Raw genomic sequence first — 13,871 nt, 5'->3', positions numbered from 1 at the left:
TAGGTGAATCTGCTTTAATTCCTTTGTATCAGAAAGAGCTGCAGGTATGGATGTCTTCGTTACATAAAATAAAAAAAAGGGAAGAAAGCAATGCTTGCAAATTAGTCTTTGTTTCCAAGGAAACAAATTTGACATGCTTGAGCTGTGCGAGATGCAAACACCGCTCGATTCAGCAGACATGCCTCGGGATTTTATGGTCTGAATATTATTTTTAAACTACCTTCAATTTCAAGGCAAGGCAGAGGATGGGAATAGAATTTGTTGGCAGGGTGTATCAATCTGTGCTTAATGAAGGCACTGGGCGGTATCTGGGATTGCCCAGTGTGGCGTGGAGGGAATTGATCCTGCTCTGGGAGCAGAGGGCCCTGATGAAGGTCTCTGGTAAGGGGCAGCCTGGGGCCAAATGGCCTTTGGTGGCATCCTTCAGCAGGAAGAGAGGTCTGAGGGGAGCTCAGCACGCTGAATTAGTGTGGTTTATCCTGGGTCACTTTACCAAATGTTTTGTGCTCTAAAAATATTTCAGTAAAAAGCAGCTCGCCAGCGCTTGGCGTGCCAGGCTGCCTGGCGCTCCCGAGGCGGACACGGTCCCAAAGAATTCGCTAAAAAGCTGTGGCTTGGTGTTGAGGACTGGGCTGTATTTATCAGGGAAGGGATGAGGGAACAACGTCATGAGTTGTTTGCGTAGTGCGTCTGGCACAGATGTGCTGGGGCCTGATGAAAATCTTGGCTTGAACTTGGCTTGTGGCATTGTACAGAACGGCTGTAGTGCTGTTGTGATTCCCTTGGAAGTTCTGTTCAGGAAAAAAGCTGGTTTGGTGTTCAGCTGCCACCCTGGTGTTTCCTGAAATGCTGCGTTGATAAAGTAAATCGTTTTATTTTTGAATTTTCCTCAAACTCCAGCTCTGGGGAGACACTGCTCGTGTGCCACAGGAAGCGAACATCGCTCGGCAGAGCACACACAATTCACGGATTTCAACATCCAGAGTTGGTTTTGGCCTGGGCCCAACATGAGGAACAGGATATATATGTTCCAACTTTGTTGGGATTGAATAACCACTTTTTGCCCTGGCAAAGCTTTATTTTGCACCAACTGTCTTTGCTTTCTGGAGTAGTTCAGTGAGCTGGAAGGGATCTGTAGGAGACATGCAAAGGATATGTGGGGAAATACAAGTTTTTAAGGAATAGTCAAGCTCCATGTGCAGATCACTCAGAGTATGCAGGGCTGCATTCCCCAGGTGTGCTCCAACATTGTGTGTCTTTCATATTTTGTTGTTTGAAAACCTGGGAAGGATTTAAAAAAAAAAAATCCTCTATTAGTTCTTCCTTGAAACAGTCCTACTGCATCGAGGGGACAAGGCAATGATGGAGGAATTTCAGGGCTGATGAGTGAAAAACAAACCTTTCTTAAAATTCAGGTCCTTAGGAAAGCATAGCATGAAATGTGTTACACTGCACTCTCTTTCCTCCTCTTTCATCCTGCTGTTTAACTTTGTTGCAAATGGAGTTAAAATAACCTTCAAGGAGCTTAGGGTAGACTGGGGTAGGTTTAGCTTTAAGATGGCTGGGAAGCACTATTTGCATTGCCAGCTAAAAGCCTTGCTTGAAGCCTGTTGGGGGAAAAAATAATATTAATGGCATTTCATGAAAACATTGTAATTTGTGGAAGGCCCAGAGTGACAAATTGGCTGGTTTGAGTGTCACTGGGAAATGCTCCTCTTGCACAAGGCTTGCCTGAGACAGGATTTTCCTTGCTTTTGTTCTAAAACGAGATGCTTGCTGCCTAAAAATGCCTGCGATCCCTGCAGTGAGAGCTTCGCCTCCTTGACAAGAGGATGGGAAGAGGAAGGTTGGCTGGATCGGGATGAATCCTGCACCTTTTTTTTTTTTTTCCCCCTTTTTTTTTTTTTTTTGCTAATGACACTTCCTTATGCTTACATTTCATTAAAGCTCTGAAATGGCTGAAGATCAGCCCGTACTGAGCATGCTCCGGGGTGGAGGCTGCACCCATGGAGTGAGATGGATTTGTGGCTGGAGGAGGGATAGGCCTGGAGTCAGGACCTGGAGGGACCCGCAGCCGGGATGGAGGTAGGGCAAATCCATCGGTTCCTTGCCGTGCCCCTGGGCTGGGGGAGCCAGGAGACCGGATGGAGTGAAAACTGTTGGAATTGATTCAAAAGCAGTGTAGTTAAACCACTGACACGAGATGGCTTCAAACGCTTCCTGCGGATCCGCGGGGAGGGGTTTGGAATACTGACCTTTGCTGGCTGGCGGGCCTGCGTGAGGAAGGGACCTGTGTAATGTCAGGGTGGTGACATGAGGTGACAGCAGGCAGGGGCTGCAGCCAGGGCTGAGCCTTCATATTGGCAGGCACGTGATTGTGTCTCATCGTGGGCTCGGGCGCTAATTATTATTAATGGGGAGCCTCACAGGGCTCAGACCTGCTCTGAGCAGTTTAAACCCAGATCCGTCTGGGATTGTGGGAGGGTGAAAGAATGTTAAGCTCAAACTCCCCTCTTTCAGACTTATTTTGCATTCCAGTGATGGCAAAGAAACCTTGCCACATCAGGTCCTCCAAACTGGCATGGAGAGGAGGGAATATGCACGTTTATTCCTTTGGCTGAGGGATTTTTCTGTGCTTCTTGCAGGGGTTTAATGTGTTGGTGAGTGGGTTTGGGGGAAGGCAGTGCGAGTTGTGCTCGGTTGGGCTCTTGGATTTCACCCGTAGTTGCCAGCTTTTTACAAGGAATGTGTAAGCACCAGCAGGTATGTGCTGCACGAGCCGATTGACTCCAGTTGTTGTACAAGCACGCTGCGTGGTGAGGTGCCAATAAAACATTTACATTGGCTCTGGATGTTTGTGTTAGCGAGGTGTAGGGGAGCTCTGGGTTGGTGTGGAGTTGGTGTGGAGTCAGCTCCCTCTGACCTGTCCCCTCACACATGGGAGGTGTGACACGGGGGGCCCACCCGGCATTCCGGCCTGGCTGTAGAGACAGGTAAGGCAAGGGGTTTGCTCTGTCAGGGCACTGTGAATCCTTGGGTGGTACAGCGTTATGTGTTTGACTTTCTGAACAGAAATCTCTGTGATCATGGGCTGTCTGTGTGCTGTAAGGTAGATCAGCTCTTCCTTCAGGGCAACTCTGGCCACTTTCCACAGCATGGTTCAGGGGGTGACTGGCAAAGATTTGATTTTATTGCTGTGTCCCTGGTGATGGGCATTCTGCATGATGAGTCTCTTCATTACCTAAAGCTACTTGCCTGTTTATTGCCTGGTTCCATCTTTCTTGTGAACCCAACTCTTCCTCGGTGCTTTCTGGGCCTGTTTTGCTACCTCAGCCCTGTGCTGAGCTGGTGAGCAGCTTGCTTACTGAGCTGGCTTTTATGTTCCCTGCATAAAATCCTGCTGGAGTCCAGCTTGCTGGCCAGGCAGAACTTCTCCTACTCTTTAATGGTCACTGGCTTGTTTATGGCTGGATGAATGCACAAAGAGAAGCGTTTCTGTAAAACAAACAGCTTTGTGATTGTACAGAGAGAGGGAAAAGGGGCTGATTTTCTTTGGCTCAGATGGGGGCTGCCTTTATGGCTTTGCAGAATTCACCCCGGTGGCTTTTCCTCCTTGTGTGACTCTGGCAGTGGAGGTGATCTCAGCCCCAGGTTTTCATGTAGGGTCTGGTTCCCTTGATGAGGAAATTGGACTTAATCAGTTTCAGCTGCTGGAAGCCCACTGGTGTGCTAATTCCTATTGTGCTGTGGGAAGGTGTAAGGTAGCCTTAAAGACCCACTGCCACCTTATGGCAGTTGCTGAGAAGCAGCGTCTGTGGAGCCAATTCCGTACACACATCATGCTCGCTCTATTTCTCCTCTCCTCTTAACCAGGGATATTTGCATGGAGGCAGGAGCTTTGTTTTTACAGAGTTCATCTGCTCCTTCTGTTCCTTGCAGAAATTTGATAAAGTCAGCAGGATGGCTGGGAGAGCCGTCAACGGGCACTGTTCCATAGGAGCTCACGATATGGGGAGAGACACAAAGGCTTCGTGGAGCACTGATTCTCCTCCAGTGAAGAACTTGCTTATTTTCATGTCAGTGCCTTAATCCTTAAAAAAAATAGGTGTGAGGTCAAAGAACAGGGCCACACTGAACACGTGAGGCTCGTTGGCAGGATCTCCAGCGCTTGTTGCAGCAGGAGGAGGATGGAATGTGCACAGCCATTTTCCCAGCCTGCTGCTGGCAGGGCACTGCAGGATGGCTTTGCACTGACAAATGGGGCCACTGTCCCCAAATAAACCAATAAAACATTTGTCTGTGGAGCAGTGAGTGTGCTGGAAGCACAAACTTGCTCGCTGTGCTGGGGGTAGCATGCTGGATTTAGGACCCTTCTGCAGCAAGGCTGTGTTTGTACTGTAGGAGCTCTTGCTATGCCATAGCTGAATGCAGGGGAGAAATGGTGGATTTAGAGTTCCAAAATAGAAGGAGCTGTGGTTACTGTAAGTTAAAGCTGAAGGAATTTATAATTGGGAACTGTTAGGAATACAGTATGTTCTAAATTACAGCTGTCTGGCCAATATGCTGCTAAATAAAGTTCTAGGATTGCCCTGTAAATGAAATATTCAACACATATTCTTATCAAAACATAGCAACATCTCCCAGAGAGCTCACATCTCAATTGCTGTCCAAGAGGATCTTTTTTCTGCTCCTTTTTTTTTTCCTTTTTAGTGTGTATGATGTACTCAATGCAACGTCCCGGAGAACATTTCTTGTTTCCTATTAAGTAAAAACAGTTTTCAGCTCTGCTGGGGAAAAGGGGGGAAGGAAGGGAGATAGCTTGGAAGCTTTGGGGGGAAAAAAACCAGGTTTTGAAAGGCAGGGAAAGCTGTGATTCCAACAGATGCATTAATGACTGCCTGTTCTTCCAAAGCTGTTACCTGAGCCTGGAGGTGCACATTGGAGGATACTGGGGATAGCCAGTGTGCCCTGGGACATTCTGATTAAGAAATGTTGGATATCATGGTTGAAGAGCGAAAGGAACATTTGAATAGCTTGTGGTGGAGCTGGAGAATGGTTTATAGCAGTGCAGAAACAATCGGGATTCCTGCAGAAATGCTCATCTCATACCCAAAGTCCCTTCAGCTTGTTGTGCTTTTGGGATTGCTTCCGAGGAGGCTGAAAGGGAGCATCAGATTTGATCAGCTGGAGGGTCTGCAAGAAGAGGAGCCTGATGGAAAAAAGGAAGTAAGGAAAACCCTCTGTATTTTGCAGAGCTAAATATTGTTCTTCCTATAAAAAGAAAAACCTCCCTTTGCCTCCCACTTTGGCTTCCCCTGCAAGGGAGCTGTGAAAATGCTGGACTTAATGGTGTCATTAAGCAAGAGCCCTGAGGAACCCGGTGTCCTTTGTGAAGGGAGGTGTTTGTGCTGCTCCCTTCCTCCTGAAAATGTGGAATTTCTGAAAGGGATGTTCGAGCCTTCCATCAGAGAAGGGAGGCCAGAGAGACGTGGAGTGAAAATACCCTGTAATCTGTGGGCCCTGTGAGGAATGTTTGGAAACGGGGGTGTCAGGCATGGTGGGAAGGCTGCTGGAGAGCACTTGGGTTAAATAAAGGGCACAGCTTCTCGGGGCACGGGCCTGTTCTCATCCTCCATCAGCAGCAAAACCTCTTCCACAGCCAGCCTGGAGATGGGTCTGTGACTGCTGGTGTGCAGCACCTGACCCCTGCCAAGGGGGGACAAGGGGGTCCCAGGCAGGAGGCACCTCTCCCACAGCCAATGGCTGTGCCCTGGGAGCTTCTTGCTCCTTTTGGATGACATAAATGTCAGGTTTCACTGACTGACACCCAGGCATTCCCTGTGGCAGAGATGCTGCTACAACGCCGATCGATTGCTTTACTCAAGTTGGTTGTTGAAGCATCTGCAGTGCCCTGACGAGCTCTGCTTTTTCCTTTTTGTTTCTAAACAGTGTTTAGTGCTTTCAAGGATGGCCATGAGATGTGAAAAGCGTCTCTGGTAGCATCTGCTCTCAGTGTATATTTAACCTCAGCAGTGAAAACATGTCTGGTGTGGAGATGCAGTGGGGAGGCTGCGGCTGTGCTGCCGGTCTCGGAAAGGGAATGTTGACTGTGGTGGATCATTGACACTGCCTTTGTTAATATCTTCGTTTCTATTTCTGGGTTTTTAATGAAAGCTTGGTAATTTCATGCTGCAAGGAAGGGCAGCACGTCAACTGTTTTAAAACCATCTTTGGTTTGAAGTACAGTAATCTTTCGATGCGGTGGATAATGCAACTTCTCTCTGAATAGCCAGGGTTTGTTGCTTTTGTTTGGGGATTTTTGAATTTGTCTTTAAATGAGTTACCTCTACACCTCTCAGCGGCTGAGAGAAAGGCCAGGAAAATCTCATTTTGTGTATATTAAAACTTAAGATTCACATCAAACAAAAACCCAGTGGGTGAAGGAGTGATCCTTTCTTTATACTGTTACCTCAAATACTCCTTGCCTATGAATTTCAATCATCTCGATTTAGCCTTGTGTGTTTTAACTGTTTAGTAGTGAAACTTCTCCAGAGTGTGGAGAGGAAAACAACATCCTCATAGCCGAGGGAGATCTGTAGCAGCTCTTTGCTGCTTTCATTATTGCAGCTCTGCAAATGTGCCTGGCCACGGTGGTGAAAGAGCTGCTGGGACTGGAGGAAACGTGGCTTGTGGATGTTTCCAGCCTGGCAGAGCTGGCCATGGCTTTGTGCTGTGCTGAGGCCTGGACTCGTCTGGTGCTGGGGCAGGGCAGACACCATCCCCGGGCTCCTCCAAACCTCCCTATGGATTTGGATGGCTTCTCCCTCCCTACAGTGCAGGCTGCTCCCTGCCCTCCCCAGCTCACTGTCACACGTTACACTCCACTCGTCTTCACTTTAGTTTCTGCTCTTAAAGAGAACTCTGTCTCTTAAGGAGGACGCTCTCCTGTGCTCTCCTCTTTTGGAAAGCTGTTTTTCCTTTGGCCAGGAGCATGCGGGTGGTGCCACGGGGCCATGTCGGAGTTTCCTTTTCCTTCTGGCCTCTTCCCCGAGGTTGCCGGCCGCCCTCCCCCTGCTCGGGGGGAGGTTCTCCAGCCTGACACCCGGCTCCAGCAGCCTCCTGCTCCTGCCTTCGATAAATGCCAGTCTTCCTTGAATCCCTTCCAGCCGAGCTCTGCTTACAGATGTTCCTGCGAGCTGCTCTGGCAGTTTTACTGGGAGCCTGAGCAGATATGAAGGTTGCCAAGAGTTTATGCTTAATGGTGAAGTGGAACAGAGTCAAACTACTTTTATTTTGAAGTTAAAATTTCTTCTGTTATCTTGCTGGCTGGGCCAGCAGTATCGTAGGGTTTGACATAGGTTGATCTTAGAGCTCCTGCACCTTGAAGTGAACTATCCCTTCATTAGGGTGAGGATGAGGATGGATCCATGAAGATGTCCCTTCATTCCATTCCCCCCCCACTTTTCCATGACTGTGTTTGTGATACCCTTTTAAAGTCAGTTGTACCAGGTCAGGTTATTAATCCCCAAAGTGAAAATGATCTCCCTTTCAGATCAGCAGTTCGGATCTCGAAGACACTGTCTTGGACACTGCTCACTGCATCAGTTTAACCCATGTGCCTTCATCCCAGCTCTCAGAGGTCAGGGGCTTTGTTAAGCACAACAAAATCAGCCCGGGGACATCCCCAAGCCACTCACATCCCTCCGTGTCCCTCCTGCCTCTCCTTTTCCCACGGGCAAGTGCTACTCTTGAAGGCCACAGGACAGCACTCTGGTTTAAAAAGCTTTCTCTTTTTTTCAGGCAAGTGATCAGTTTTGAGGCCTGGCGCCCTGTCAGAAAGTTGACAGATGATCTGCATTACCGGTGCGTCCCCGGGATGCCCGGGATAATCGCGCTCCAATGGACGCCCTGGAGCCGGCAGGTTCTCTGTGAAATGGCTGCAGTGGAGGGAGCAGTGAAATGGGCTCTTCTGGGCATGCTCACTCTGTAGAGGGAGCTTTATCACATGAGCAGAAACTGAATCACTGCTCATGAGGATCTGGAATATGCAACTCTTGGAGTCTTCACCAGAAGAAGACAACAGCTGCCCGCAGGTACCGCAGGGTCCGTCCACCTCCCGTGCCTGGTGAGGCCCTGGCAGGGCAGGCTGTGTCCTGCCGGGCAAGGAGAAGCCTTGGAGAGGAGGAGCAGAGGCCGGGGAAGCATGGCCGGGGTTATTTGTTCATTTGTTTGGATATTCCTGCGCTCGGCTGCCCCGTGCGCGGGAGGGCAGGCGGGCTGGGATGCTCCATCCTGCTGGGATGGCTGTTCCAGGGGCTGTGCCGTGGGCTCCGAGGGGCCTCAGCACCCGGCATCGCTCCGGGAAACCTCGGGCTTTGTTCCTTCGTGCCTTTCGTTTGTCTCCTGGGGTGGGGAGGCTTGCTTGGGGTTGGTGTGGTTTTGGGCTTTTTTTGGGTATTTTTAGGGTTTGTTTGTGCTTTTAAAGTGTGAAGTTTCTGGAAAATTCTCCAAGGAGCCCTCCCTGCTTGTAGCTCTTAGAAGAAAAAGGAGCAAAGCTTTGGGTGTCCGAGCTGCTCGAAGACTGATCTTCTGAAGGGGAGGAGAGGGCCTGTGGCCACATGGCACCTCCTCACTGGGTCTCTTGACAGCCTCTGCCTATGGCTCACTTGGGTGGAGGCCAGAGCCAACAAAATTTTACCAGGAAGAAACAATCCTTTTTATTTTCGGGTGACTTCCTCCCCTCTCTTCTTCTTTTTTTTTTTTTTTTTTTTCCCTTTTCTTCATAGTAGCAATCCAAGGAAACAGCTGATTAAAAGGAAACATCCCCGGTTGATTTCATGGCAGGAGGTCCATGTCTGCAACATATTTTAAAATCCAGCCCCCTGGTTTTGCCCTTGGGAAATTTTTTTTTTTTTTGCCCTGTGATTTGTGTTAGTGCAAGAACTCTGTTGGCTGCCACAGACCTCGGTGAGATTTGGGATGGACACAGAAGGTCCCAGGGCCGTGGAAGGCACGGACACCCCTGCAAAACACTGGCCTGAGCTTGCTGTGCTCCAGGGAGACCCTCAAAGCTGCAGTGCAGACACAATATTGAATTTTCAAGCAAGGAGCAAGATGTGAAGATGGCATTTAAAAGATTAGGAAGCTTACACAGGACAATCTGTGATACCTGATCTAAATATCTATCGTGTCTCCACTGAACTATAAATGTGCTCGTTGTTCATCATCCAGAAGAAAAGGAAAAGGCATCAGAAGTCACGAGGAGAGAGATGAGATTTCTCTTTAACAGTGAAGAGCTGAGGCCTTGACCTGCTGCCTGAGCAGCTCCACCCAGGGAGAAAATGGGTTTTAGGCTTGATGAAGGCTGAGGAGACAGCCAAAAACCCGCTGAGGTGTGTGAGGTGTGCTCCTGTGTGGTGGTGACCACAGTGACACCTGTGTGGCACCGGCTGAAAGCACCCAACGCTCCGTCCCTGCCGGCTGGGGCCCTTTGGAAGCGTCTGCAGGGACGCAGAAAAGCCTGACCTACTTTGGAGGGAAGAGAGCAGCCGAGGTCTGGGCTTGGCACTGCTTCTCAGCAAGGGTTAAGAGCCCAAAGTGGGGCCTTTGGGTCTTGGTTTTGTTCCGTTTCATGTATTTAACTGACTGTGCAGTGCCAGCATGAGCTCTTGCCCTTGTCCCAGAACATGTTTGGGTAGAACTGGCTCTGTGGCATACACGGGGCATATTCCTGCTGCTCAGCCTCTGTGGGACCAGCCCTGGGCAGGGGGCAGAGGCAGCTCCATGGTCTGGCTCCCCTGAGCTCTCCCATGTGGTGCCATCTCCTAAGGAAAGAGGATTGTGTGCACCTCATGCAATGGCAGCGAGTTGTTTTATTCAGGTAAACAAGGAGTTTTAAGGAGCTTCACTCTCCTGGCCAGCTGGTTTGGGGGAGGGCTGGCTTGATTCCTGCTGCTCCTCTTTGTTTTCCTTTTGCTGCTTTTCCCTGAAGTTTTTCCTTCTCGCCTTCCCGCTCCTGGAGCTGAGAGTGGTCGAGGAATGGCCGCAGCAGGAGAGTGACCGTGTGTTGGGGTCAGCCCAAAGGCTTGGGGCACTGATGGCGTGTGCTCCCTGCTTGCAAGCCTTGGAGGACCATATGTTCCTGCAGTGACATGGAATGTCAGTGATTTGGAAACGAATCCCTGAGTTTATAATCCTTAACTCCCATTTTCAGCCAGTTATTTTCTCTGACTCCTCTGAATTCAGAGTTTTGACACCAGCCCCTCTTTGCAGACCCTTGTGGCCCCTCGTGTTTCCAGTGGGATTTGTCCCTCTTGTGCCCGTGTGAGCTCCTTGGTCCCTCGGGTGGAGGATACGTGTCTGGCTTTGCTGTAGGGTGGTGTTGGTCCTGGAGGGGGGCAGCGTGCCAGGATTTACAGTAGTCAGGAAAGGAGCAGGAGCGAAGCTCTCAAACTGTACGAGCTAATTGGAAAGTATCCATTAAAAAAAAAAAAAGAAAAGGAAAATATAGAAGGGGAGAAAATGTTGAGCAATCTTTTAAAAAATATCCTGGACTCCAACACAACAGCTTGCATCCCCCAAACCAGGTGATTTATTTATGTTTTTCCTTCAGTCCCCATCAGGAGGGGGAAGGACGTGGAGAAGGGTTGAGGCAGTGGGGGTTAAGAAGGTCTGACGTGCAAGTGTCCTCCCTGCAATGCTACCATACTGTGCCCAAGCAGCACAGTGCCTCTTGCAAAGGAAGCTTTTCACAACTTGTCCTTGTTCCAAGGATGAGGAAACCTCCAGCTCTTCTGGCATTTTCTCTCTGTCGTAAGTCAGAGCTGCTTTCACCTGTGAAGTATGATCAGCACAGACGGGGAGAGGGCTGGAACGGAGTGGGGCTCTGAGCAACCTTGCAAGGCTTTTCATGGAGTTCTTGGTGTTAAATGAGGAACATTTCCCCTCCTCCTCTCCTCGTTTTCCTGTGTGCCTGCAAAAATACTCTGGTTTGCATTTAAAGGAGAAAACTGTATGTGCTGGGACTAAGCCAACTTGTTTATTTAAGGGAAATACCATATTTCCAACCCCTTCTCTCACAGAGGAAGGCTCAGCAGAGGATGGCAGACTGGGCTGGGGATTACATTTTTAGGTGACATCGAAGCACAGTTGTGATTCGAAGAAGCTAAAAATCATGGCTGGCATTCTGCATCGAGCCCTGCGAGTTCCTCCTCCCCACAGCCCCCACAGGGGTTAACCTCTCCCTCCAAAGCAGGTGGATTTTCACCTAAATCAAGGAGGAAAAAAAGGAGAAAAAAGAAACAAAACCCACCAGAATAAACAACAAACCCACCACCATCACCCCCCAGGCTTCTACTTGTCCAAGGTTTCGCAGTTTGCCTTCCCCCAAGGGGGTGTTTGTGGCGGGGGCCGGGGCGCTGGGCAGGGACACGGGCCCTGTGTCCCTGTCAAAAGATGGCAGGTCCGTGTGTCCGTAAACAATGCGGTTATGAAATGGCAGCGCGGCCGCGCTGAGCATGCTCGGGAGCTGCCTGTAGGGGGAGGCGAGCCAGAAAGATGATCTAATTCCGTGCAATTCTTGGGATTGAAGGAAAAGACCAGGCTCCACTCTTAATGACAGAGCAGAAAAACCAGGCCCCACGCCGGGGACGAAGCCCGTAGGCCATGGAGGAGAGGGTGTGAGGATCTCCCACCTCCAGGACTTCGGGTGCTGGGCAGCGCTGTGTCGCTTTCTCGCCCTCCAGCAGAGTAAGGCCTTGGTGAGGTTTTGCTGTAGTTATTAGAGGGACAGGCCCGAGGGTGCAAGTTTTATGATTATGATTATTTTCATTATTATTTGTCTTTTTTTTCCCCCCTTCTCTCCGTCCGCTTTCCCGGCTCGCAGGCACTGCTGTCTCGCTGCTTGGCCGCTCCACAGCCGGAGGTGACCCAGGTGGAGGTGGTGTGGGCAGCTCAGCCAGGTCCTTGTGGTCCCACAGGAACCCACGAGGGGCTTTCCCTCCTCTGCTGCCCCATGTGCCCTTTGGCTGGGCACTGTGGGGATGAGCAGGGGGACAGGGACCCGCTCCACTGGCTGTGGTGCTTTTGGGTGGGAGGAAGAGGAGAGTGGAGGCTGAAGAGGTACCTGAGCCCCATTGATGGGGATGAGCTGCCTCCCAGCTCCCCTGCCCTGGACTGCTGGATTCTGCTTGCTCCAGGCTCCTCTTGGTGCTCTGGTTTTGTCCTGGCTCAGCCAGTTCCTGGGGACTGGGTGTTTCTGAAATGGCTGGTTTGCTTTTGCTAGAGATAGTGATGAATCTTGGTCTCCATTTTAGGGTTTTCTTCCCCCCCTCCCCTTCTGGGGGCTAGGAGAAGGCAGGCAGCAGCTGGACTCCTTGCTACCCTCAGCCCATGGAAGGAGGGGACGCCTTTGTCTGCTCTGGATTTACATTTGCCTGCACACACAAGTTGCACTGGCTTTAACTCTACTGGGATGCAGCTAGATGGGCCTGGAAGCAGTGAGGAAGTGTAAATCGATCTCCCCTTTCCAGGAGGGCACGGGCTCTGCAGACCCCCCTTGCCTGAAGCCTGCACGCCGTCGTGGAATGCCTTGCCTTGGGAGAAGTCACTTTAAGTCCTGTTGTGTTTCGTGCACGTGTCTCCGTGTTCCCAGCTGTTGCATGCAGGGACTTGCACCTCTTTCTGTGCTTCCCCCCTTCTGGGGAGTTGACGTGTGCGGCTGGAATAGGAGAGAGGACATGGGGGTTGAGAAGGAAATGTTTCTTTTCTATGGAGAAGAGTCTGGGTGAAAGGATTTCAGGAGACAAAAGCATGGCAAAGAATTTGATTTGGGAGCAAACTTCAGGCTGAGGGCAGTGCTTGTTGTGAGCTGCAGATAAAATTCCATGTTCACATGATTGCATGAGGCTTATAAGGAAGTGGCCTTAGCCTGAAAAAAAGGAGCTTTGAAACTGGTGACTGCTTTGTAGGCCAGGTATGCTGGTGGTTGTGTTTCTTTCCTTCTCCAGATCAAATGCTTCCGTTGTTTCTAATGACAGGCCCGTGGTCAGCGTCCCCACGAGCCTTGAGCCCAGGCCTTGCCCAAGCACAGTGGCGAGATCTGAAATGAGCAGCCTCCCCGTGCCTACAAAAGAAACACTCTCTTTCTACAAACATTCTCTTAATCATTACTTCCTATATAATTAACTACAAAATGTTTGTCTTCTCTTCAAGGCAAAGGTTATTATGAGCAGGCTGGTTTGGGTTGTGTTATTTTTATTTATTTTTTTTTTAGGAGAAGGAGGGAAAAAATGAGTGAATAAGAATCTGCTGCTGCTGGGGTTGCATCATTTGTTGAGAGATTTGCCTGTGCCTTGCTCCGGCGTTGCTGCAGCCCTCGTTTTCCTGGCTGGTGGGAGCTTTCCCTGGGGCTGTGTCCTGAGTGGGGTCTGGTGTCACCTCAGAGGGGTTGGTGACCAGCTGGAGGCTTCCAGGCAGGATCAGTGCTGGCCATCCCGCAGAGGTGTTGGTGCATCTGCTGCCCCGGATGGGAACGGGCCACTTTGAGGGGTCTCCTGCTCCCAGCCCTCTTCCAGATGGACCTGCTGTGTGTGCACGGCTCTGCTCACAGCAACGCTGCTGCCGAGCCTCAGGTTCCCAGACCGTTGATTTTTAAGACATAAAAAAAAAAAAAAAAAAAAAAAAAAAAAAAAAGACCCTGGTGAAGGTAGACATCTTGGCACCTCAGCCTGCGCTCCTTCCCGGGCTGCCGGGAGAGCAGAGAGCTCGGGCTCATGATGTAACTCTGCTCCCTTGGGCTTGGTAAGCTGCAATATGTTGGAGTTTTGCTGTGCATGTGTTGTCTTTGCCTATAAAACCTGTTTGGACCTTTG

At 50.1% G+C, this 13,871-nt stretch overlaps 1 protein-coding gene across 12 annotated transcripts in view; it reads left to right on the top strand.

The window, feature by feature from the left end:
• EHMT1 (euchromatic histone lysine methyltransferase 1) overlaps positions 1 to 13,871 on the top strand; it is a 116,308-nt gene that overhangs the window by 35,848 nt on the left and 66,589 nt on the right. Inside the window, exon 1 of one of the 12 annotated variants that reach the window (XM_010397617.3) lies at positions 1,984 to 2,085. The exons of 8 other annotated variants lie outside the window; for them this stretch is intronic. In XM_010397617.3, the coding sequence (XP_010395919.2) occupies positions 2,080 to 2,085 (6 nt within the window). In that variant the 5' untranslated portion in view covers positions 1,984 to 2,079. Of the gene's footprint in view, positions 1 to 1,983; positions 2,086 to 7,803; positions 8,094 to 11,593; positions 11,760 to 13,871 lie in introns of those variants that run through there. 3 more of the 12 variants (XM_010397612.3, XM_010397619.3, XM_019284988.2) reach the window with 3 other exon arrangements.

This window comes from Corvus cornix, chromosome 17, assembly GCF_000738735.6.
Source record: "Corvus cornix cornix isolate S_Up_H32 chromosome 17, ASM73873v5, whole genome shotgun sequence".
NCBI lineage: Eukaryota > Metazoa > Chordata > Aves > Passeriformes > Corvidae > Corvus > Corvus cornix.
This window is presented reverse-complemented; position numbering and strand designations above follow the sequence as displayed.